The following is a 26,618-nucleotide window of genomic DNA, read 5'->3' as shown; positions in this document are numbered from 1 at the left end:
CTGGTCAGGCATTGGAACAGGCTGCCCAGGAAGTAGTTGAACCACCATCCCTAGAGATGTTTAAAAGTCATGTAGATGTGACACTTGGGGATGTGATTTAGTGATGATCCTAGCAGTGCTGGGTTAATGGTTGGATTCAATTATCTTAGAGGTCTTTTCCAACCTAAATTATTCTCTTATTCTAGCTTTTCTTCTTGTGAACTGTGTTTTGCAAATTGCTTGCTGTTCCTCAGATTCTCAAAGTAGCGGAGTGGTAGACTAGAAAATTTCTTCCTCATCTTTAAAAAAAGTTATCAGGCAAAACCGAATTAAATCAGTTCCCTGCCTTCTCATATCAGTTAATAGGTCAAAAATTAATTATTTTGTTTTGTATTTCTGCAATTGATCACTGAAGCAATGACACAAAATGTATTGTGAATTGCTAGTTGCACCTGAAACCCAATGTGCTGAGTGACTGCAAAAGTCCTACAGTAATATCTTGCTTGTCGTGCCACATTGTGCAGTCAAGTAGTTGACAGGCACAATGTCAGGCACCAGAAAGGAAAAATATTAACGGAGGCTTAACTAGCCTGGTCAGAGTTGCAATCACCCCTGGGAGAGTCGTCAAAATAAAACTCTGCCCTGTGTTTGAACTTAGAGTTCACAGACTTGTAGGCCATGTCAAAGGCTGGAAATCTTTATCACCTTTGTCTTGAAAGCATACAATGTATAGAAACACTTGAACTGTAGATGTAGTGACAGGCCTGATAAAGCTGGTGAGTTTTTTGCCTTAACTAAAAGTGAGTCACTTCTAGAACAATTTCAGGTGGTTTGTTTAATTAAGTTGTGCTTTGTGAGATATCTTGGTGAGCTGATTGAAGAATTTGCTATTGTCAGGAAACAAAGGAGCTGTTTCATCCTGGCTTCTGGTATTTCTATGATCCTCTGTGAGCTGCTGTAGCTCATTAAGCTGGAGAGTGAAAAAATGTTGATGGTTTTCTGTGGGACTAGTGAGTTGGATTGACTTGGAAGGTATAGAGAGTCTTGGAATTGATGCAGCAGGAGGGATTGTAGGACATGTGCAAGGAGGAGAAAGGGGTTTCCCCATTATGTAGGTTTGTGGGAGGAAGGGGTCTTGTTCCTCTAGCTCTGTTTTGCTTGGAGTATGTTGCTCATTAACTAGCTGTGACTTGGCTGAAGTAGATATCACTGGCCATACAAAAAATGCCAGAAAATACAGATACACAGAATATCTGTGGTCAGCTGGTAAAAATTCTCCACCTCTCACAGCTGTGATCTAAGACTTTGTTTTAAATACTGTGGATAAGTGACACTTGATCATTATTAGAGAAGATTGACCATAGTGTTTGGTGTAGTGTCAAAATAGCTTTATAACTGCCTTACCAAATATGAAGATGATATAGCAGTTCTGGCATAAAGCTCTGTTTTGCTACTTCACTCTGAAAAGTAAAGGCTGATTCTCTTCCTTTATTTGTATTAAACCATTCTGAAATGTAACCCTGTCAGTTACCTTGCTTATGTATCTGCTTGTTTATGTATGTTTTTGAATGCTTGAACTGCTTGTAAAGCTAACCTGGGCAACGACTCTGTTAGGACTGTAATGCAGTGTAAATACGTGAGTGTTCTGTACTAAGTGTTCTGTAATACTGCTGAACACTTCCAACTTTTAAAACTTCTCAAGTGTTTGTGTACCTGTGGTAAAACTGTTCTGCCACAGAGTTTGTAAAGCCACTTTGGGACTGGTATCCACTAGGAGCTTGATAAGAGAGTTGATCTAATTTCGTCTCATCAGTGCAGTTCCATGATAGTTCTGTCAATCTTTCTGTCTTCTTCTCCAAGGCACCAGAAGCCTCTTCCTCAACCTCTCAATCCTTAGCAGCTAGTCTGTGACAGTTGATTAAATTTCAGATGTACCTAATTGTAGCCAAGGCTTTAGTTGACCACTAATATAAATGGAGATGTCGTATTTAATAAAAAAAACTACAAACTTGGTATTGCTGAAGATGGTTGTTTTTCTGGGTAGGATTTTTGTTTTCTTATTTAATTTTTTTTTCTTTTTTGCAGAGGAGTTGGGAGGGGAGAGAGGCCAAAAGCTTGTTTGTATGGCACTTAAGACTGCAGGTTTAGAGTATTACAAACATTGAAGCTCCTTTGGAGAGGGTAGTTTGGGATATTCTTTGGGTTGTCTTGGTGCAGAGAGAAAGAGGAGATCTTTATATCTAGAAGGTGCTGAAACTGAAAACCTCCTGTTACAAATCTGTGGTTGGGGTAATAAAAGAGAAGCTTATATCTATCTACTTCTTGTAGCAAAATAGTGGAAAATGTAAACTGTAAAATTGCTTGGGTCACATCTCATCCAATATAGGGCAGAACATTGAAGCTTGTGCTGAGAACAATCATAAATGTGTTGGATCAAAATGGGCTGACACTTGAAGCCATTGAAATTAAAAATGTAGAATGCCTGTTGCTCTGCAGGCTTTGTAGGTGGCTAACCAAAAAGGTTTTATTTCCTTTCAATGATTCATTATTTATGCTTAGAGTTGAGTTACCTTTGTTTCTGCATATAAATTATTGAGAAGTCTTGTTTAAAGCAGAGGGGCTAATTGTGTGTAATAAAGCAATGGTTTTTTGTCTGTTGTTATTTTCAAATTATTGCAGATGAGACCTTAACAGAATGGCCAAGACTTGAGTCTGGAGAATTCTGCTGTGTTCTTAAGCAGCTTTTGTGTTTTATGCCTGGTAAAGGGATGCCAATATGAATATAATAGGTTTTGTTATGTATTTGGCTATAGTCATAACAGAATATGGGATTGCAGACTTGTAGATGTCTTCAGAATTTGTTCTAAAAGTATGGTTTTAAGTAAAAACTACTCATTTTAGTGTTTTCTGTCTGTAAAAACGTATCTCTAGCAATTCCTGGAACATGCCTCTCCCTACTGATACAACTTTCTGGATAAAGATTGTTGAGTAAATAAGTAATTTCCTTATCAGCTTGTCTTTCAGCTCATTCAAATTTCAACAAGTTTCAAACATACACCTATTTTGTATGCCTATGAAACTTATTAAAAATTAGCATGAGGTGGAGCAAAAGCAGATTGCATGTGCAAACAGAACTCTATTCTTTGTGGAGATGCAAAGTCAGTTGTTTTGTAATACAAATGGTGTTTTTAATGAATTGTTACTGCATTCCTTTTACATGTTCTGAGGTTTTATTGGAAGCAGTAGATTTTTAATGTTATTGCAGAGAAATTTAACTTCAGGGCTCTTAACTGCATTTTTATAACTCTTTTAGAGACACAGAGAAAACGTATTGGGTTTTTTGTCCAACTTGGTGCTCATTTGTAGCATTACTTCCATGCTGCATTTCCCTTCTAAGCCTTTGTGAGTCTGTGAGGAAAAGCTATATATGATAGAGTGAAGATGTTTGTGATGGGATGCTGATTCCTTCCTGTTTGTGCTTTGCTTCCCTGGATTTAAAACGATGCAGTTGTCTTATGCAGTGTTTACTAACAGGTACTAGATCCTTAACCAAAAGGAAAATCTAATCAGCCCTCACTTCCTCTGTCAGTTCTTGTGGCTTTCAAATCTTGTTTTCTCAGCATAACAACTTCCTGTTATCAAAGCTCTTGAAAGATGGATGCAATGAGAAGAAATGATTGATGATGGAAAATGACAGCAAACCAAGTTGTTGTATGTAAAGTAAAAGTCAGAAAAATATTTTGACAGTTTTTTTATGTAAAAAAGTAACTTTTACTATGCTAGTATAACTTGAGGTCTGTTTTTGGAGCTATTTTGTTTGTAAATTAATGAGTAAACACTTTGAGTAAGGTTGAAGTTATCTTGTAAGGATGAGAAATCAGAATAGTAGTTTACCTTTTAGCATTGAGATATAAACACAGCATTAATTTAATTGTAAAATAATCCTAAATTCTGAATATTTTATTTGGAAAGAAAATGTTTCTATGGTGCCACATTGTGTGTTTGCTGAGGATGCCCACAGTTTAGTGGTTTGGTTTTTGTTCCCCGCCACCCCCACCCTCCCCGCCCTGTTTGTTTGTTTGGATATTTTCTGGGTTTTTGTTTGTGTTGTTTTTTTGTCCAACACAATGCAGTATTTCAAATTTATTTGCATATTAAAGTGAACTGTAAGGAAGCATACTTGCCTCATGCATAGTAATGATGATCACATGGTTTATGCTCTCCTCTGAGACCACTTGAATCTTGCCATTTTTCTGTAGTGCAAGATGAATAAATTAGAGAAAAGTAGTCTCATTTTTAGTATGCTTTATACTGATATTCATCCTAAAAGGCTCAGGTGTAACATCTGATCTCTCATCTACACCTGAAATCTGCCTATAGATTGCTAAAAGCATCAGAAGAGGTGAAGCTTGAGCCTGTCTAGTGATAGGGAATGTTTGGGAAGGAAAGGTGCTTGAGGTTGTTACTGGGATGCACAAAGCAGTGGAATACTGATAGTATGTGGCATGCAGTGGAGTTGTACAAAGGGAAGATACGTATATGTTACCTTTGAAAGAACTGTACCAAAATGATGTGTAACTTGAAACTAGATCAGTTTGACGTCTTTGGTCAAACAAAAGAATCTTGTCGGACTCTTACTCTTGTGGAGAAGTGACTCTGTTATGCCTAGAGGCAGAGTGCTGGAGGTGTCTGCCCTGGAGCTTTTCCTACCTGCTGATGTTCATGGTTGCTGCTGTTCAAAGCACTTCAGCTTTCTTTGGGTGGGTGTTGTGCAAATGTGGTTTTGGAAAAAATTTAAGATCAAGGCTGAAGTAATTGTCTCATATTTTCCAGTAACGTCCTCTAAATCTTGGAAATCTGTCATCGTTTTGGACTGACCTATAACTAGCTTGGAAATTGGAATGAAGTTTTTTGTGTTGAGATTTTTTTTGGAGGGGAGGGGAATCTAAAATTCCAAAGTAATTTTAAAAACTTACTGAAATATTAAGTTTCACCTATCTCATTCTGAGACTTAATTCTAATTGCACTTAGACTACACTAATTAATCTTAAATAGCAACAAAAAGTGATTTTAAAAGCAAAAGGTAGTGTGGGAACAATTCATTAGTAGTGTTAATGTCACCTGTAGGAATGGTTAACGTTTTTGAATTGCTGTACTACCAGTATGGTGAAACTTGCATGGGCAGGAGTAGTTGAAACAACACTTAAAAATAAGGGGAAAACCACCAGTCATAGCTGTCATTACAGCTGTTATAGTTGTGTGATCACAGGTTTTTGTTTAAAATAATCCAAACCAAGTTAGCAATAGATGTCTTGGTCTGTGCCAATAACTTCTCATTCTGTGGCACTTCATTTGGCTTTCGAGCTGTTCAAGGCACCTACTGAAGCATTTTGGAGTGTCATTTGAGAGTGTTAATATGTGTTATATAAAAGAAGCAGGGGGAAAACAAGCCTTGCAGCTTTCCCCCAGGCTTTTGTAAACCAGAGCTTAAATCAATGAACTAATTTTATACTTCTATCCCATGGGTCCTTGCAACAAAAAGAATTGTTCAGTTCTAAAGTGTAGGCTTTTTAAGGAATTTTGAGGTTTTCAAATGGATTTTGAGATTCTGTACCAAAATGCTATTGACTTTTCAGCCATTTCAATAATTGACTCTTCCCAGGACCAGTGAGACTCATGAATATTCTAAGCAGCAACAAATACATCAAATCTAGTACACTTCCTGCAGTTCAGTGAATGCAACTTGTAAGCATTCACAGATGCTGTTCCTTAACAAGGCTTTTGTAAGGCTGTACTGCTGTCAAGAACACATCAGATGTGATACTGTTAGCTGCCAAAACAATGTATTAAAAAGTGTCCTTCCATCTTCAACAAACTTATTTGCAATCTCTCATTAATTCCTATGTGAAGTTTATTCTGCCATGATTCAAAGTTTTACCAGCTTTTTGCCTTCGCAAGAAACGGACTTCATTGAATATGTGCTCAGTAAAACTTCTTTCCTTCCAGACTACATTCTGGAAGGTTTGTTTTAATACTTTATTTGTTTAGAAAAATGAAAAATTAAATCTTGTGAAAACCATGAGTATGCCTAAATATTTTGTATAGAAATATTAAAAACTTCTGTATGCTACACATTTTCTTCTTTTAAAAATCTATCAGTTTATTAGTTAATAATGAACCAGCTTTGATACAGTGGTAGATTGCCATTAATGTTAAATGCATCTTTCAGTTTCTATGTATGCTAGAAGCAGTGGAGTTCAACTGCTAAGTAATCCTGGTGGTGCTCCATAGTATGTACAGAGACTGGATGCTTATTGCTACCATGAATTCAAGAAAGGTACTCCAGAATGTACCTTCCTGCAAAACTGCTTTTGGGAGAAAAAGTCTTCTTTAATCAAGTTCAGATACAGCTGTTATTGATTTAAGGGCAAGGCTGGGGGGTAGTGCAGAGTGACATGTTGTCTTTAGAAAACTTCTATTTTATTGATTCTTTGAATGCTCCTCTTTCCCTCCTGAAGACAATGTAAAGCACTGTGGAAAGTGTCCTTATGAAATGAGCCCTTGTTATCCATGTAAGCACACTTTTTTTTTGGTCTTACTGAGTGTATCTCTTCATTTCACTAATGGTGTGCTGCAGTCTTGGGATTGAGGATGGTATTTTTTGAAGACATGAGTACCATGACTAGTCTTTTTCATTGTTCCTCCTTTTTAGACTATATATCAGAAACCACTGTCCTGGAGCTTCTGAGTTCTTACTTTGCTTCCACAGGGATGGACTAAGATATTACAAATTTCTCTGATGGGAACAGAGTTGGGGGATGTGTGAATCACAACCAGTGCTTACTAGAACAATTTGTATTAATTAAACTATTATTAATAGCAACAACTCGATTGCATTAATGGCAAACAATGATTCAAACCATGCAATGTTATTCCCAAATGTGCTTTCCCAGTAATTGGCTTGGAACAACATCTGGGAAACCTCCACAGAAGTGGCACAGTGTACTGGGGCACCAACAGATTCTATCTGGACATTCCAAAAAATCTCTCATGGTGTTCTCTTTCATCGTGTGTGATCCTGTACTCCCTGCCTGCCTATAGCAACTGCTGTTTTCTTGAATGCAGTCTTTTAAAAACTTTTTTGACAAGCTGTTGATGATGGTAGTGTGTGGCAGTGGCCTCAAATGGAGTGAAGAGAGTTGGTGTTCTGAGTTTCTTGATTTTTTTTCCTGGATTCTACAGAACCACCAGTCTTGAGCTTATCAGTTTTTGGGAGGCTTCCATACTCTATCAGCACCTACTTTTCCATCTCTCCAGCTTGCTGTTTGCTGGTGGCTAGATCCTCAACTACACACAAGTTCACAGTCTGTAGAGTTCATTCATGCAAACTTGCACTGGAGGGATTTTTGACAGGCATTTGCTTGTTTCCCAAATAACAAAAAAACATTCTGGAAACTAAAAAGACAGTTTGTATTTGAAGAACATACAATGTCTTACAAACACTAACAGTTCCTAATTGTAAAACCACGCTACCTGGCCAGAAACCCTGGCAGTACTGGAATTTAAGAGCCCTGAGCACTTTTCTGACAGACTGTGGTTGTTGAAGCATGCTCCTTTTATCTGGGCAAAGCTAAGAGACTGTTTGCTGCTCACGAGTGTAACTGCTTCCAATTTGAAAAGGAATTGTATTTTGAAATACAGCAGATACTTTAAATGAAGAATCAATCTGGGGATCTCTTTACAGAAGAGTGTGAAGTTAGCTAGTTAACGCTGTACAAAAACAGTGTACCAAAAGCACTCTCCCCTGTTCTGTTCTCTGAGGTCAGCTGGTAAGCTCCCTGAGAAATCACCTTACAGGCTACTGAGCTTTTAATCCCTTTGTGTTATGAGTTTCTGGAAAGTAACTTTCCAGTATTCAGAATAAATACACTTCTTTCAGTTTTAAAGCGCTTGTACATTTCATGCTCTGTGGGAGCTTGGGGTTGGAGTCAGATAGTATAGCTGAGTATCTGACAAGTGGTCACTAATATGGTCTTGTGATGGTTGGCTTTCTAGGAAGTAAGAGCAATTCAGTCATCTGCTTCTTTGATGTAATTGCTTTAGGCACTGGTAAAGGTTATCTGCTAAACTGTAGCTATGTGATTGTCTCCTGGTTTTCTAGTCCATGCTATGAAACTTGGTGATGTGAAGATAGGTAGAAGTAATAATTCACCATTTAAAAAAAAAATCTTTTAAGTTATAGAGTGTTTTAAAGCTGTTTTTGTTTCAGTCTCCAAATAAGTCAGGAAGAAACACTTAAAGCAAACCCCAAAGATTTGAGTCTGCTGCTGTTTATATTTAAGAAAGTGCCTGCTATTACTAAAAAAAGCTCTGATATTGCATAAAGTGGTTTAGAGGTAAAGTTGAGTGTTAAGTACAAATATTAGCATCAAAGCACCTGCAATGAAAGATGCTCCACTTCAAATTAATTATTTGAAAGTAGAGTGCACTATGCATTTACTGAGCAGTAAATCTCTACTGTTCACCCAAGTGGTAAACTGGTAGAGAGATTCAAGAAATGTAAGTAGGCACATTATATTTTGTTTGTATGCTTATAATAAACAAAAAAACCCCCTTCCTCTCTTTTCAGAAACTTTTTCACTAAAAGGACAAAGGAACTCAAACCTGCTGTCCAAAGCGCTCCTGGTTGGAAGTTGTTTGGAAAAGTCCCACCCAGGGAAAATCTTCCAAAAGATTCCAAAATTATTCAGCAGGTGAGTAAACATCACACAACTCTAGGTAGGAAAATTGTAAAAATAACACACAGTTACTACATTTCTCTGCTGTTATATCCACAATGGTGTTATATGACCACAGAGTGCTCTGAGAACACTCTTTTGGGGCTTTAAGTAACAGTAGTTACTAAGGAATTTGAGTTTTCAGTACATCTCAGTACTTATAAAAAATACTTACAAATGGTGGTATATGTTCAAAAAGCATTTAAGCTGTTTTTGTCAAGACAGAACTTGCATTAATTTGCCTTAAAATTTTGTCTTATTTAACATGGTATGCTTCAATCTGACTCATTTTTTCATTGTCATCCTTGCCTGGAAGACTTCCTGTGTAGGTAACTTGTGACAAATTGCTTAGAATTCTGAAAACGTCATTTTCTTTAAATAAAGTTTTAATCTCACTCAAGGTACTTTGTTGCAAAATAATACTGGAAATTAACCTTCGTTTTGAACCACTGGAAGTCCTCATAAAGATATCTCTGATTTCCTTCCTCTGTCACAAAGTTGCACTTCAATGTAATTGTTCCTGTGGAATCTTTGATAAAATACAGTAATTTCACAAATACAAGCCGCACCAATTTGACTAAGATTTTGCTCCTAAACCGGAAATGCGGCTAATAATCAGGATCGGCTAATACAACCTCAGAAGTGCCTGCCAGAGTGCTGAGCCGAGCAGCTGCAAAGTCGGCATTTTGCGATTGTTACAAATCGCTACTCTGTTGCACTGCGGGTGGAGCCTGGCTCCCTGTAGGCAGCACGGGGGGCGGGGAGAGAGGCGGGAGAGCTCTCTTTCCTCCTCTGCCACAGCCCAGGGGAGAGACGAGGGGGGCCCGGCGCCGCCATTGCCGCGGCTCGGGGAGGGGGGGGGAAGCCCGCGCCGCCATTGCTGCGGCCCGGGGAGCCAACGGCGGGGGGGGGGGGGGGGGGGCGCCGCCATTGCCGCGTCTCGGGGAGCCGGCGGGAGCCCCGCGCTGCCATTGCTGTGGCCCGGGGAGCCGACAGGAGCCCCGCGCAGCCATTGCCGCGGCTCGGGGAGCCGACGGGGTGCTTTGTCCCCGCCCGCCGCCGCCGCGGCAGGAGCGGGGAAACTCCGTCCCTGCCCGCCGCCGGCGCCACAGGCGCGGGAAAGCTCCGTCCCCGCCCGCTGCCGTAGGAGCAGGGGAAGCTCCGTCCCTGCCTGCCACCGCAGGGCAGCGCCGACCCGGGGTGACCGAGCCCAGTGGCAGCGGCGGCCGGCCCCAAACGGCAGCACCGGGCTGGGCCACCTGGCCCCGTCAGCGGCCCCTAGCGGGCCGAGCCTGCACAGCCTTAGCTCAGCCAGTAAACCCCGCCCTCCCGCGGTTCTGTTACTAATTGCACGCGGGTCCTCGCTGCGAACGACAAAGCGGCTTATATTCGGGTGCGGCTTATCTATGGACAAAAACCGAAATGTTTGCCAACACCCAGAGATGCGGCTTATACTCAGTGCGGCTTGTATTCGTGAATTTACTGTAATACTAAAATGTCAGTCTTCAAAAGTGAGCAATGCGTAACATACCATTAACGTAATGTTAGCATGTAAACCTGAAGCTGGAAGATTTGTTCTCATAAGAAATATAAGTGTCCCCTGTGTTTGTTAAAACAGTAACTTGAATCTCTCGAGGTCTGCTTGCTCTGTCTCCTTTCTTAAATTCCACATAAGTTGATGTGTTTGGCAGGTGCAAATGGCTGTAAATGAAGCAGTGTTCAGTTTTCTCCTAGAAAGAACTTTGTGGCAAAGAGGACCTTTTGGGAGCAACCAGAGTGAAAAATTAGAGGATCGTTTTGAATAACTTTAATGCAGTAGGACTTGTGACACAATAAAATGTTGCAAGAAAATTATGAGATTACAGAAAGTGCAGTCTTGTGGGTTGTAATGACATGACCTTTAAAGGTCCCTTCCAACCCAAATTATTTTATGGTTTGTACTGTGAGGTAAACAGAATGTTATTTCTACATTTTCAAATACAATTTTCTTAAGTGGTTTTCCTCTTTGAGTGGGAGAAGGCAAGTGTTCTTGGTTTGCTTGCAAGGGGAATGCTGTTGGCCTTGTGCTGTGGAAATAGTATTTTAAAATCCAGATGTCCCTTCCATCCTGGGAAATGGAGAACCTGCACAATGTGACCTGTCATCTGCTTACTGTTTTCTAGTAATGAAGATATTTGTTCTGGAGACAGCTATAATAGAATGGTTTGGGTTGGATGGGAGTCCTACTCTCCCTGCTGTGGGCAGACACCTTCCAATAGACCAGGTTGCTCAAAGCCCTTTCCAACCTGACTTTTAACACTTTCAGGGATGGGGCATCCGCAGCTTTCCTGGGCAACCTGTTAAAGATGATGATCTGAAGAAACAATCCTACTTTCTTATTCTGTTGTCCCTCAATGATTCTGTTTCAAACTGTATTGTTCCCATTTTTAAACTCCTCCAAAGTCTCAGAAAAACAAATGTATTACAACAATATATTGTCTTTAACCATGATTGAGTTTCTCATAGTCATGTGGTTTGTGCTATAATGTTTTCCAGATTAGAATCACTGTTGGATTTACATAATCTTGAGTAAAGTATCAGTAACAGCTAATAGTTTTAGCTTTCTATTTCTAAAGCACCCATGGTCTTTAGATAAAGCCTCATGAGCTAAGAGATACAGTTATCATAGAGGGAACCAGCTTGACAGTATGCTCTGCACAGTTAGAGCTACATACCTAAGGAAATTTGATCTTAAATTGAGAAATGACTCTAATGTCTCCATAATTAGAATATGTCAAATGTCTTGCATGTGTGTTTAAAATTTGCTATATAACTTCTTGTGCATATGCCTTTGAAGAAAAGCTGATGGTTTCTTTACTTGAAAAATGTTTGAATTTGCTAGGCTGGTGATGGGTTAGAATGAATACAGGCACACTTGGTTATTGAAGATCAGTGAGGAGTAGCATCTTCAAATGGCTGGCTGTAGTCTCTGGACTAGTTCTTCACTAGGCAGGAAATGTGAGTGAAAAGAATATAAGGCCTTCAAGAAGTTGACAGAAATATGATTAAAACTTAATGTGTTTTGTTTACATGCAATTCTGTGAACCTGTGAGGTTACTTCATGACCTACATGGAATGTCTCTCCAAACTTGCACTTTGACTTTCTAAATTGGATTGGAGGGATCAAATATGATTGAAACAGAAATCCCACGCTTTTCCCTAATGTTTTAGCTCTTTGTGGTCAGAACCATGGTTACTTCTTGTCAGTCAGCTTCTGTAAAATGGATCTTAGGTGTAAGACTACAAGAAGAGAGGAGATCTACCTGTGAGAGAGTTTATGGTAGTTTATTATTAGCCACAAATCTTGCCATTCCTGAACATTATTTTTCATGGTTGGACACGGTCCTTTTCCTTTACTGATGCCCAGCTTTGGGAGGGTGCAAATAAAACTTTGATTAAGGAAACTCTGTAATGAGTCAGCATCCTGCATGTAAAAGATGAGATCTTAAGAAGCCCTGTTGCAAGAAAAATTAACTCACAACAGGAAAAACTTTGCAATTAATAGGAGGAGGAAGTCTTTAGGATAAGGAAAATACTTACATCAAAGTTTTATGGCAGCATCATGAAGCATGAAGTACTTTCCTGTTAGTAAAACTGAGAAAAATCGCATCATTTTAGATTTATAGCCAAAAGATTGGTAGGGCGTACGTGCCCCTTTTGGATCCTGGCTGAAGGAAGCCTCCTTTGTTCTTTTTGTTATGGTAAGGATGATGTAGTAAATTTCTCATTACATTTAAATGAATGCTTGTGGCTCCCAGTCACTGTCTGTCAACTAGGCACTGCTATATGTGCCTCACCAGAGAAGTCAGGTAGCACTTGTAATATCTTGAATAACCTCCCAAGAAAATCTGGAGACTTAATTTGGGATACTGTTTCAGACACTTTTTTAGCTGACGATGCCAGCCAGCTGTGCCTTCAGAGACTGCCTAGTGAATATTACTGTAAATAATTTCTTTGCAAGCCTCTTAGCCCGTGCAGAAGATGATGAATGTGTTTGTGGCACAGCAGCCTGCGGGGTTTGCCTGCGCAGTCCCTGCAGCTGCGCCGCCTTGGGCGAGATGCGCTCGCTCAGACTGGGTCAGAGGTTGAAAGTTCTTGGCAGCTGCATCTCCCTGCTCGCAGCTGCTGGCACGCTCATCTCTCCTTGGATTTAGAGCTGCCCAAGCAGGATGTGATTGAGGCCAACTCTTTTGCTGGACATCTCCTTCCTCTGGGCTTCTTTCCTTCACTGTTTTTTGAAAAGGGAAAACAACTCCCCAGGACTGCAAATGTCAAATGCATTTGATGGTTTACGGAAGTGTGTCTTTTTTCATGAACTGTAGCTAATAAAACTAGCTAGTATAAGAAGCATGTTGTCATTAATGATCAGTTTAGTAAGTAAATTCTTTTCAGTCTGTACAGAAATCTGCTTTAAATTAGACTGCTGAAATACTTTAATGCAGAAGCATTTGAAGCAGAAACAGACTTGTGGGCTGATATATAACATTTTGGAATGTATTGACTAAAGTCCAAGTTCTGTTTAAAAATGAAAACTCAATTTCAGTTCTTGTGCTTATGGTTAAAGAAAAGAGCCTTTAATCTACAATAAAATTTTTTTCTGAATATCTAGTCATTAAGTTTAGATTATTTTATTAAAGCAGACTTGCATTCTTTTTATTAATGTGTTTAAAGCAGTATGGTGGGTTTTTTCCTAATATGCCTGAATTAAACTCAAAATATGCAATTACACATTGCAAAAAAACCCCACAAAACAAACAAAAAAACCCCCAAGCAAAATATACACCAAATTTACTTTATCAGCACTTTTAATAATGCTTCTCAGTGGCAGCCTTAAATGAAGTGGGGAAAAAAAGCTTCTTTTTTACTTAAATCTGCCACACCATTAAAAACTTGCAGTGATTTCAGAAATGACTGTTTATTCAGAAGTGAAACCATCTTTTCCAATAGCTGTCATCTTGAGTACAAAATGGAAGGTTTTCATCTTAGTCCATTAAAGACTAGCTTTGACTGGGTCGCTGTTGTACATCTAACCTCTGAAAATACATTGAGATGGCTTTGAAATCTTTTCAAAAAAGAAATATTTGAGGGCTAAAAAACTTAATTATCTTAACTTGCATATTTTTCCAATGTTGTTATCTCCAGTCTGAGATCTAATAGAGAAATTGCAGTCATTGATTCGGCCAAATTCCCGTGGTCTCCCAGGGACAAGGGTTTTCAGAGACTCCTCTTCAGAGGAACAGATGTGTTTTGAATCAGTTTTCATATGACTCATACCTTTTGGCTTGCAATATTAACTCTTCCCTCTAATCTTGGTTGTTAGAGTTTAAAAGTGCACAAGCTCCTAATACTTATAAAATGTGTATGTGTGTTTGTAAACAAGCTCAAGGACTATCTCAGAGCAGTTGTTGAATGCTTTTTTTACAGGAATGGTTCTTAAGCAGATTGTTATTTAGAGGTCATGTTGGCTCACCTTGCACTACTACTGGAGAATAAAGAAAGGCAAGACTTCTGCCTGTTTGCCAGATAGAGGGCAGAAATACGTTGGTAACAAACTGCCTTGAAACAAGGACAGATAATAAATGGGGCTATTGGTCTTGCAAGGAACCTGTAACAGCTGAATAACAGTTTGCCCTACCAGAAGCAATGAGAAGGCTGGGATGGTTTTCTTTGTAGATGCTGTAGCAGTTCAGATTCTCAAGAAATGTCTCATGTCATTCAATTATCACATGTGTAGTCAGTAAAATATCTATTCTAGAGGTAAAGTATGGACATTTCCTGGTCTTTGAGATTTCTTCAATGATTATCTTGTCAGTAAAATGATAGTGAAACTGGTAGGACGTCAGAATGACAGATGCTTTCTTTTGTTTTGCATAAGGACCATAAAATAGTTCAGCTCCTACTTTCGGGACATCCCAAGTTTCTTTGACAGGCAAAATTTGTTAAGGAGAACTTCTTACGATGTCAGTGCTATGTTGGTGGCACAAATGCATCTTCGGGGGGAAAGGGATCAGTGTTTTGAGAATAACATGGAAGTATTGAATCTGCTGATGTGAATTCTTCTGATTGCTGTTTTTTTTAAAAAACGAAGTCTTTAAGGATAATGACAAAGAGTATTGAAGCAATTGTTCCTAAGACTTGAAAAAGAAAGCTTAGGCATACATGGGTATTTATTTTCATTTCTGTGCCTGAAAGTTGCTGGATTTGGAGGAAACAAATAATATAAATTGAGGTAATAAAAATAATAGAACTTATTTTACTTTGATTTGGTGGGACATGATATTTTATTTTTTGGTCTTCTGGATTCTCTTTGTGGGATCCTTCTTCTGTCGGGCCTTTGAACTTCTTTAGCCAAGTATGATACGTAGGATTTTTTTGTTCTCTCAAAGAGCTGAGCATTTGCAGGTTAAGGAGATGTGCTGCTGAGCTTGAGGTGCTGAGAAAGCAAAATCATCATCTAGGCAGGCTGTATCAAATTCCAAAAGGATAGGTTCAGGTGGTCAATCTGCTGGCTTTCGTGGACATTTATTTAAAGTGTGAAATTGTGGAGTTTTTTTTGTTGGCTTGTTTTAATATAAATCTTATACTTCCAAGGCTGACACGGTACTTCAGAACTGAAAAGGAAAAATAGTATGGCAAGGGAGAAGAAAACCTTTTAAATGGTTTCTATTATTCTGAACACTGCAGATATGTTCTGTTGAATTCATGATAAAAACCTTGTTTTTCTTCTTCCAGGCACTGCAACTCAAGGCATAAAAGCAGTGAGCTTTGTCATCTCCCCTACACCCCATCTTTTAACTTGGCTTGTCTTTCCATTATAAAACCACCTTTAACTTTTGTTTGGAAGTGTGCAGAGCTGTGGTTGTACAGGGTCTCCTGTCACTGGGCTTGCTTTTACAGCTGGTTGCCTTGGCTGCTGAGTGGTGCTTAGAATCTTATTTAAAATGGAAGTAACTGTTGCTCAAAGCATTACAAATACATCTCTTTTCTTACCAGCAAGGCTGAGATATAGCCCACTTTTGAGCTTTCAGTGCAGAAATACCAATGATAAGATGGCAGAGGACAATGTTTTCCTTTCTAACAGCATATACCCTCCAAGGCTGTAGTTGAGTCAGTCTAATGTCTGTGAGTGGTGTGTACTAGGGAGACACAGGGTGTATCAGGGACTGCCTTTGTCATGTACCTGAGAAGCACTGTGGGAAAAAAATCTCCTTTTGGGCAAGGGGGCTGATTATTGGAAATACAAAACATCAGTTAAACCAGAAAAACAATCCAGGTGATGCCTGTGTAGCTCTTACACAAGTGGGAATTCTTTGTATATGTGTCTGTTTTGAGGGCTGGAAAAGGAGAGGAAGACTCATCCATGTTTCTTAAACATACAAGATAAGTACTCTACATGTGAATTTAAATTCTGACATGCATGTTGCTATTTTGTAATGATCTTTTCCTTCGTTTATTCACTAAGGCTCTGCTTCTGTTTTTCTTATTAGGATGACAGTTCTGGCAGTCTTGCGTCAATATCTGCTCTCAGTCTATTAAACACAGGGGTATGAAATTTAATATATACTTTTTTTAGTTGTTTTTGATGCCATGCATGGGACTGTGTAGCACTCATTAAAATGGTACAAACATCACATTTTCACAGTAGCATGAATATTTTATGGCACTAACCATCAACTCATTAAAAACCATTAGTAAAATAAACAAGTTTCACATGTGAATCTCACTAACAGCTTGGAGTGACAGAGTATTGTTTATTGTTTATATTGCATGTCCTTGAAAAACAAGAAATAGGTAATCATAGAGCTTGACAGTAATTTTAATTTCTATGTTTGCTGTGCTTCATTGCTTAATGGTAAAAGTTGTTGAAAGGCTTAATTTGTAATATTTCTGAACACCTTATTGAATTTAAAAATTGATATACTAGAATCTTTGTCACTGAGCCACACAAGCTATTAATAGTGACACTTCAGAACTCCTGATGCTTTTAATCTCTATTTCCAATGTGAAATTGGAAAAGTAGAAAAGCGTAACTATTGAAACTTTTATTATGTTTTACATTATCTATTTGCTGTGACTGGGATCCTTCGGAAATGGAGCATGGCCATTAGTTCGTAAACTTTTTATTTAATTCTGCACTCTGTGTTAAACATGAATAGCACAGATTGGCTTTTTTAGTTCTGTGGAACTGTGAAACAGAGCAGTCGTAACTGCTGGTTGATTCTGCTGCCTGTGGTTCATATTACATGGCCTGGCCACTCTCAGCATGTCTTTATAGGGCCCAGGGCTGGTGGCTTCTCGTAAACAAAAGAAGATGAAACTTGATGCACCTTATTAAATATTCATTTGAGGAAAAAATACAGCAAACAAAGAATTGAAGGTGGATGGCATTAACTTTGGGAGATTGACCTAGAAACTCTTAGGTGTCTGTTTGGTTGTCCTTTTGTACTGTGTGAAGATTAGTATTTTTTTTTCCATCAATACATATCTTCTTCCAATTTCACCTGCAGATTAGGCAAGAATGTACTGTTCTGCCTGTCCTGACAGCATCTGGAATTCTTATTTTTGGGAAAATGTCTAGTTTATTACTCTCAGAATTTTTCAGTGACATCTATTCTTGCTATAAACACTTATTTGTTTATAATCACCTTGTAGCCAGTGCTAGCTCAGCAATTTAAACATTTAACCGAGAGGCAACATGCATGCTGATGTCGGATTATTCATTAGCAGAAATTTTTCTTACATGGATGCACTTCTAGGTGATTCTATTAATTCTTCTATTCTTGGATGATAAACCCTGATTTACATGAAGGCATATAATCTTTTTGATGATATATCTAGTTAACTGTGCAATATCATGAAAATAATCATATAGGTATTTCATAGACCCATCTCCTCCAGTCACATGGGTGTAGAAGGGAGAGAGGTTTAAAACCATTTGCACAATATATGGCAATCCCCGTTCTGTTTCCTCAGCAGAAGTCACAGCTGATGGAATAAAATCTGTTTTAGTATCAGACTTAGCATTAGAGAGGAGAAAGCGTCTTAGAAGAAACTGTCATGCACAGGATGTTTAGTTGGAGTATTAGTATGCCTTGACATTTTATAATAGAGGCAGTCCTTAAGATAGGGGAAGTTTATTCAGTGTTGCATAAAGTCTCTGCACATCAGGTGCCTTACTCCTTCAGCATAATTGGATGTGTGGTGTTTTGTCTGTATAATTGGTACTGTGAGAACTTCTATACTCCTTGTAACCAAAGGCTTTTATCACTCATTCCCAGGAGTTCAGCTTTTGTTGTTGGATCATAAATAGATCAGACTTAATTCCAGATACATGTTCAATTTTATGGTTGGTATTTATTCCTTTACAGCTGTATAGTTGTTTGAGCTCTGCGGAAGCAAGTTTGTAACTAACATTGAATCCCTGTGTTCACACTTAGCTGAATACTTTATTCTCAGAAGCAAACCCTGCTTCAGGTCTGCTAATGCTTTTGGAATGCTGCAATGCAGCTGGTTTTCCTTTCTGTAAGGTTGTTGGATTGAGCATTGGAAGAAGAGGCTATGAGCAGTTATTTATATGTTACACAGAGCAGTCCAGTATTGTTTTAGAGGTATTGAAAATTACTCTCAATGGTCTGACTATCCTTTGTGGTACTACAGCAGAAGGGTGAATTAAACTTCAGACTTGCATGTTTTTCATGTAGATAACAAAAAGGTGCAAGCAATAAAGTCCTCTGTGGGTTTATAAATTTTATTTTTTTAAATTTACAACACTGGAGCATATTTTTTAGTGTTCTTTTCTGTGGTGGTAGGGGGTGAGGTTTCTTGGTTTTGAGTTTTTGGGTTTTGGGTGAAGTTTTTTGTTGTTTTGTTTGAAGATACGATTTAAGATATCTTTATCTTTAAATTAATGCAATTTATAAACAAAAGGTGTTTTCCCAGGCCCAGTTACCTGTCTGTAGGTTAACAGGCTTATCTGTATCTCTGCAGGAATAAATACCAGAAATGCAAGTCCCTCCACATATCAAAGCTCTCTTAAGTATATTGTCACGGTGTTTTTCAGGAAAAACATGCTTTCAGCTTCTTACTGGGTTAATTATTAGCAGTGGATAACGAGATGCAGTTCCAGACTTAGTAAGAAGATAACTAGTTTTGCTTTTTATTAAGGCTGAAATTTGTTTTTCTTGACTTTGGAATTCTGAGGTGTTCCAGAATTTTCAATAAATGCCTGATATGTTGCAATAAAGATTTTTTAAAATAACCTTCTCTAAGCTTGTGAAACCATACACATGACCCTTCCAAAGAATTTTTTATTGCATATACAGGTTTTACGTAGTCTTGAATTTTAGCTGTCAACTGTTCTATCTTCTGATACATGTCCTGCATGTTAAGCATTTGACAAGGCATTTGACTTTAAATAGTATTTTTACCTTGTTAGGGGAGAGCATTAGCTCACATCTTTCAAAGTGAAATTTTATGTCAGCTCAAACTTTTTAGATTCTGCCTCAAATTCACAGTTAAGGCTATTGGATTCTTTACATGTAGTCATACAAAGAATTCCAGAAAAATAAAAAAGGATACTTTATTTGCATAAGTCCTCTACACATCTCATGACTGTGGAATCTAATCTTCAAATAAGTTTCCTAGAGCACAAGCTTCTTGAGGAAAATGCCTCTTCCTTTGGAATGTTCTGATACTTGGTAATGTATTTCAATTTGGGGAATGTGCAGCCATGACAGTTTGAACCTGAGGCTATTTTGGTCTCTGTTCTGACTCTCTAGTAACACTTAGTTTTCCTTCTCTGCCCATGTGATCTCTTTACAAAACTCAACTGTTCATGATGTATACTTACTTTCAGAAACACAGGTGGATGGTGGGTTCTACCTTTTGTGAAAATCTCTGTTGAAGAATTTTTGATTTTTTTTTTTTCTTTCTCTGTTGCCTTGGAAATAGTGTATCAGTTCTTAGCACAAGTGCTAGCTGGAAGCACTAGCGTTGTTGACATGTATTGCTTGTATTTGAAAAGGTAAGAACAGCTTTTTTTCTGATGTACATCTTGCAATGCTTTTTAAAATCTTTTTGTTCCTTTTTAAAAAAACTTCCATACAAGTTAGATATGTAGAGATATTGATAAGGCTGCTGATGTCTGAGCTTCCTCAGCACTGACCACTAAATGAACTTGATTTGGTGACTTGTTACAAAGGAGAATATGGAAGTAAATCAGAACTTCTACCAAGAATAGGAGGGATGGCATTACAACTGTACTGCAACCTGTTGAGTTGTTGTGATAAAAGGATTACAATTCTTTCTTCCTCAGAATCTGTGTATATTGAAGGCAGTTAAGTAGATTGCATGATTTAACCTCAGCAGAAGGAAATTCTGTGAAGCAGACTTGTAATGATAAATACTGGTGTATTGTCACTGAGTATAGTGTAGGTGGTTCTGGTTAATGTGGGTGTCATGGTGTTGTTGAAGGCCTCAGGAATGTGAGGTATACTGGGTCTTAAGCAGGCTGGAATCAGGAGGAAGAAATGGAAAGAGACACATGTTCTTGATTAATGGTCTTTGTAGTTATTTTTTTAGTGGTGGGTTTTTTTATTGTCAACTTCACATATTGCTTAAACATACTTGTGCTCTAGCTAGGCTGGGTAGATTATGCAGATTTCTTTACAATCAGGGATGCTTAGTTGGAGTATTGAACTAGACTAGATCAAGGTTGATATAAGACACTGCTTTCTCATTCATCTTTGCTTAGCAGTCCTGGAGAGCTGCACTGTTGCTATCAGCAATTTCAACTTGTGCTGTTTGCTGCTTGTTGTTTTATTAAGTAATGTTAAAATTTTTAATACAAAATTTTCTATGCTTTAAGTAATATCATGCATACTAATTTGGAGTGAGGCTGGAAGTTGAAATTTAATTTGTATCAATAATGTTGTTTAGGAATATGAAGCACGGACAGGAAGAATGTATAAACCCCCACCCCCCTCAGCAAGGCGTAAAAATATTGAGTTTGAACCACTCTCAACTACTGCTTTGATTCTGGAGGATCGACCAGCGTAAGTATGGTTCTGCTGTGCAACTGAAGGACTGAATTTTAGGTACATTTCTGATGAGTTAAAATTCACAAGTCTTATGTGAAAGAATCATTGGATTATTCTGTCCTACATAATAGCCTAACAAATACTTCCAGAGGAGCCTTTAAGTTTATCACTGTCTATATAAGGAATTCTTTCTCACTGTAATGGAGCCACCAGTCTGTTATCTACTGTATCTCACAGCTGCCTGTGACCATGCTCTGGGCATCCTCAAAGTCTTCAGGAATTTTCTTGACTGATTTCTTTACTGTTTTCTCAGTGTGTACTTCCTTCTCCCTTATCCTCCTGTCCCTTGTTTTGGAAACTTCAAAACATATTAGGTAGGTAAAACCTAAAAGTGCAGCTGAAAGCAAGGAAATAGCAGATGAAGATGTAACAAAACCCACATTTAGTACAAATAAGCATAGTAATGAAAAATGGGTAGTAAATTGGTCAGTATTTTCAGCTATGCAGTCTTCAGCAATTTGATTTCTGAGCTTGAGGAAAACAAATCAAGCAAATTTTCAAATTGCATCATGAAAAAGTGATGGTGCTGTTGAATATTTGCTCTGATCACTTCCAATTGGGAAATGGAAAATTGAACATGTCAGTGTTTCTTTGGATGTTCTCTCTAGGAGTATATAAGCTCATTCTGTGCTAAACAGAAATATCCTAATTGGAATTATGGATTACTATGAGTATTTGTTTTCATGAAAGCATTATTTCTTTTACTGTATGGAGGAGAGTAAGATATGCAATAACTGGATTGTTGATGTTTTTCTTTACTTTCGTGGTATTGCAATTCACAAGCTAGGATAAATATGCTTTCACAAATGACAGTTGTTTCAAATTGGAGTGCCATCCCAAGTGTGTAGTGTTTCCACAGTTTAACCTTTGAAAATATATTCTGCTCTCAATTTAATTGAGTATATTAATAAGTGATTTTGTCTGCTTGTATAAGAGGAGACAGAAAGCTTTTTATGTATTAAAATGACAAAGATGTTTTCTGTTTATTTTGGACCAAAGTAGATTAGAGATTAGGTAAGAGGCTGAGACCAAATTTGCTTTGAAGTGAGTCTCCTTGGTCAAGAGGAAGTGTGTTTGGCCATTATGCAGCAGGGGACCATTATGCAGCCAAAAAATAATTGCATTTTTATCTGGTGAATTTTAAGATTGCGCCAAACTTCCTTAACTTTAACTCTGACATCAGTGCTGATCTGTCCTTTCTTCCTTTGGGAAACTTTTCTTTTGTGAGGGTTTTAAAAGGTTAACTACAATGAATAAAAACATTTACCTTTTATTGAAAATCTGTCATCATGAACATATGATTAAAATGCACATGGGCAGAAATTAATTGGAATAGATAACTACATGGTGTATCAGCACTTCTCTTTTGTCACTCACTTAAGCATCATTCCAGGTCTTCAACAAATTTAATAACCTTACTTTGGGAGAAGCTCTAGGAGAATCAAAAAACAGCAGACATCTAGTAGTTCTTTACAGCTGTTATGGGAGCACTGGCAGTATGGCAACCCCAAAGCTCACCTTAGAGAGAAACCAAATTGAATCCTGTTCTGAAATGGTCCAGAATGTCATTTGTGTGTATTGAATTCAGGAACAACTTGTTTTCAGAAATCTTCCTGCCAAGTCAGTGGAGGAGGCTTTACGTCATCGACAAGAATACGACGAGATGGTGGCAGAAGCAAAAAAACGAGGTATGTCAGCTGCCAACAATCACTGTCATTCCTCTCAACTCTGCTGCAAAAATAAATTCTGGCTTGTAGGCAACTGGGTACAGTAAAGAACCTCTTGTTTAATATCTGGGTTATTCTCTGGTGCATAGGGGCATGCAGTTTAAAACAGAACTCAGTTATCAAACTGTTGTTCTGCTACAATGAATGTAGCTAGGTTCAGAATGCAACTTAACCTTTCATTTACTTTGTAAGGAAAAAGTTAATTTTTTAAAGATAATTGTGTAATGTGGTCAGCTAGAAACTTTCTGAGTACTTGGACTCTTTTTTTCAAGCTGCGTTGCTGCAGTTGCCACTAAGAGCCAAAGTACAATAAAGCTGACTTCTTAAAGATCTGATTTCTTAAGAATTTCAGATCAATTTCAGTGTGAAGAGAGATTAAAACTTTGGGGTTATTTTCCAATCAGCTGTACCTGTATGAACCTTCTTACTCCCACTAGACACGATTAATTAAAAAAAAAACAGATCTGTAGCATCTGGTACTGTGTCAATCTATGAATAGTTGTTGAAAGGACTTTTGTAGTCTTGTGCCTAGTATTCAGGGAATAAGCTATTTTAAGAATCTGTGCTGCATGTTTTACTTGGGCTGTTGTCAGAGATACAAGCTTCTGAACTGATTGATCCTCTTTGGATCCATGGCAGCTTGTTTTGAAAGGTGCAATAAGGAATCCAAGGCATTTGACCATGCATTTCACTCTGCTCTTGTGGTGTGTATCTTGTAAGTTGTGATCTGTGCTCTGTGTACTTCAGTAACAGCATCTTTGGAGGTTCAGCCATGTGTGGTGTTTTCATGTGTGTACCCTGGTTTATTAACTGTTGCTACACACTCAAAGCTTCACTAAAAACTTGATGAAGCTGGTCAGCCATATCTGTTTACCAGGGAGGGCATGTTTACTCTCTTGATGTGTCCAGTGCATGCTTAAATAGAAAATGTCTTGCAATTTCTCAGTGGGTCTAAGTGGTATCAGGAGAGCACTGCTCTGTCCTTCTTTTAGCCTTTTTAATAACAGGAATCTACAAATGATATTTTTTTTAACAGAAGGCAGGACATTGTTCTCTTGTTCAGCATTGTGGCTTTGTCTTAGGTCTTTAGGTCCTGTTTCCAGAAAAGAAAATACAGACTCCTTTTAGGTGGAAGTTTCAGTAACATTTGAATAATTTTAAAATGGATGTAGAATTGCACTTTTAAATAACAAAATTATCCATAAATATTGCTGATTAGTCTACTGAATAAACAGGGTTCATATAGAATATGGTATGAAAATCATGAGAGGAAAAACAGCGCTGATGTGCTTGCGTATTAGCTATATTAGTTATCCTGTGTACTGCAGAAGAGAACTATCTGAGTTTTCTAGCCTGATTTTTGCTTGTCTAAATCACTATATTTGAACAACTTAGCTTAAACTAAAAACCATTCAGAGAAATACAACTACAGTCAACAGAAATAGTACATGCAACTGTAACTTACCCTCGATCTTTTAGACATCTAAATACTTGGGTAGTAGCTGAATAATTTACCTAATAATTTGTATACACTAATACAGAGTTATTAACATGTTATGCCTAACAGAAATTAAAGAAGCACATAAAAGGAAAAAAATAATGAGAGAGCGTTTCAAGCAAGAAGAGAATATCGCTAGTGCTATGGTGATTTGGGTCAATGAAATACTACCTAACTGGGAAGGCATGTAAGTAAAGTTCTGCTGTGTAAATGAGGCAAGCGTGGCTTGTTTCTCCTCTGGAAACTGAGGACCCACACACCTTATTTTCCTTTCTGTGTTGTCAAGAAGTCAGTTTTTGTTGCCATGATATAATGTGAGGTCATTATAGAGCAACATGAAATGTGCCTTCTGGGAGCTGAATGTTTTGGGGGTTTTAATGGGGCTTTAGCATCAACAAAGATCTTTGAATATTGATTTGGTAAACAGTATGTTATTTTGCTTGCACATTGCCCAGTGATCTTAGAAAACAAAATGTGCAATATATACCCTTTTTTTTTTTTCCTTCTTCTTGCTTCTGTATATTAGGCGTGCTACCCGAAGAGTTCGAGAGCTGTGGTGGCAAGGATTGCCCCCAAGTGTACGTGGGAAGGTTTGGAGTCTAGCTGTGGGAAATGAATTAAACATCACTCCTGGTATGTTCCTAACAGATGTTAATGCTAAATTAAGTTGTTTATTTTAAAAGAAAAATGTAAACTTTTGTTAAAGAGAAAATAAAAATCAGGATATATTTTTTTCTGAAGAAATGTGTTTTGGAAGGTTAGGAGCAATTGTGTTTTACATTTAGACATTGTAACCTCATAAATTATAGAAACAAGGTCCAAAACCTACTTGCAAAAACATTTAGTATTTTAAGAATCAAGGTAGTCCTCCCCCTCAGAAAACATGTTTTGTGTTTAAAATTGAGAATTTGTAGGTTTTCATTCTGAAGGGGGTGAAAAGGGAATTGCTTTATTTTATACCTAATGATTGATGAATTGTAAGCATTCTAGTCACAAAAATACAAATCTGAATTATGTAAGGCGTGATTTCCCTGCCATGATTTGCATATTCACCATAGCAGAAAGCACCGTACAGTGCACACTATAAAACTGTGTATAGTGGTAACCATCCCATAGATTCTTCTCTTGCCCCTAGTGATGAAACCAAGTAACCAAAGCCAAGAATGCTTAGCATGCTTTCATCTTGGATGGGTGCTTTTCTTACTACTACCTTTTTGGTTATTGATTTTGGTTTTGTTTTACTTTCTTGCAGAACTTTATGAAATCTTCTTGTCGAGAGCTAAGGAACGATGGAAAAGCTTCAGTGAGACAAGTTCTGAGAATGACATAGAAGGTGAGATATCCTGAGTGCTCAACAACCTCCTATTCACTTTTACAAACCCAGGAAGTCTCACAAGTTCCTCTGCAATTTCAGCATTAAGAATACTTTTTAAAAGTTCTCAAAATCATTCCCTACTTAAATGTTTGCTGTCTTGTAAATCAGCGAGCAAGGGGCTTGGCAATACTTACTGTGTCAATAAAAGACAGATTAAAATATTGTATGTGCAACTTTCAAATGTATGTTTCTTCTGAAATATCGAGACTTGACTCTCATGAAAATATTAGATGAAATAGAAAAAGAAATTACAATTCATGCTTTTGCTTAGCTCTTCTTAGATGGGTTCTCATTAGTTGGTATCCCTTCCATGATTTTGGGAAAGATAAAAGAATATACTCCATTTTTTGGTTCTGAAACTGAGAGGTGAAAAATATAAAACATGACACATTTCAGATCCCACTTGTATTTCCTTGCCTGCCCAGATGGCCTTTCCTCCCAAATTTATTAAGTGGGGACTTGTTTGTAGAACGCAGTTTTTTCACTGGCATATTGCTGTCCCTTGTGGATGTTCTTTCTGTTAAAAATAGTATCAGTGATGTTTTTAATGTTGGATGTGTCCTTGTTATAAAGGTTAACTCTTTGTGTTGTTGATTGGTATTTTTTAAAATGCTGCCCCGTGATAGTGTCTTTTCCATTACTTTAGTTGTCTGCACTTGCCATTGCCAGTCTTGACTAATTGCTTACTTTGACTATAAATTATTTGGGTCTTCCTTAGGGATAGCCCTGTGACTCATCTGAAGGTTGTCTTGAGACAAACAATTTATAAAAAATTCTGTGTGTATGTGACTGTAAATATGCTTATCCTTGGAAAACATGTTTGCAATGCCCCTTTGTCTGTGGAGTGGTGGTTTGCTTGTTCTTTTGTTGTGGAATGTGAGCTGTCTGGGGGAAAGCTTAGGTAATCTGTTTTTTGAGAGGTAATAATTCTCAGTGGGAATGAAGGGAGAAGGAACTGTTTTAATTGTGCCAAATGTCCTGGGAAATGTAGTAACAAGGGAAAACTTAAGAGTGATGGAATTTTCATCTCTGAAAAGCAAGCAAACTGACAGTGCTTATTACTAATCTTTGGTAGCAAAGTCTGGAAGACCAACTATCATAGTTTTTGGAAGACTGGAAGGAAAT

The 26,618-nt window shown here is 37.9% G+C and overlaps 1 protein-coding gene across 4 annotated transcripts in view; it reads left to right on the top strand.

Annotated features, from left to right (window-relative positions):
* Nucleotides 1-26,618, top strand: part of TBC1D12 (TBC1 domain family member 12) — a 42,883-nt gene that overhangs the window by 9,403 nt on the left and 6,862 nt on the right. For 3 of the 4 annotated variants that reach the window (XM_033065829.2, XM_033065830.2, XM_033065827.2), the window contains exons 2-8: nt 8,609-8,732; nt 16,283-16,339; nt 20,733-20,848; nt 22,499-22,581; nt 24,188-24,305; nt 24,645-24,751; nt 25,371-25,451. In XM_033065829.2, coding sequence (XP_032921720.1) covers nt 8,609-8,732; nt 16,283-16,339; nt 20,733-20,848; nt 22,499-22,581; nt 24,188-24,305; nt 24,645-24,751; nt 25,371-25,451 — 686 coding nt within the window. The remainder of the gene's footprint in view (nt 1-8,608; nt 8,733-16,282; nt 16,340-20,732; nt 20,849-22,498; nt 22,582-24,187; nt 24,306-24,644; nt 24,752-25,370; nt 25,452-26,618) is intronic. The other variant, XM_033065828.2, reaches the window with a different exon arrangement.

The sequence above is a fragment of the Catharus ustulatus genome, chromosome 8 (genome assembly GCF_009819885.2).
Source record: "Catharus ustulatus isolate bCatUst1 chromosome 8, bCatUst1.pri.v2, whole genome shotgun sequence".
Lineage (NCBI taxonomy): Eukaryota > Metazoa > Chordata > Aves > Passeriformes > Turdidae > Catharus > Catharus ustulatus.
This window is presented reverse-complemented; position numbering and strand designations above follow the sequence as displayed.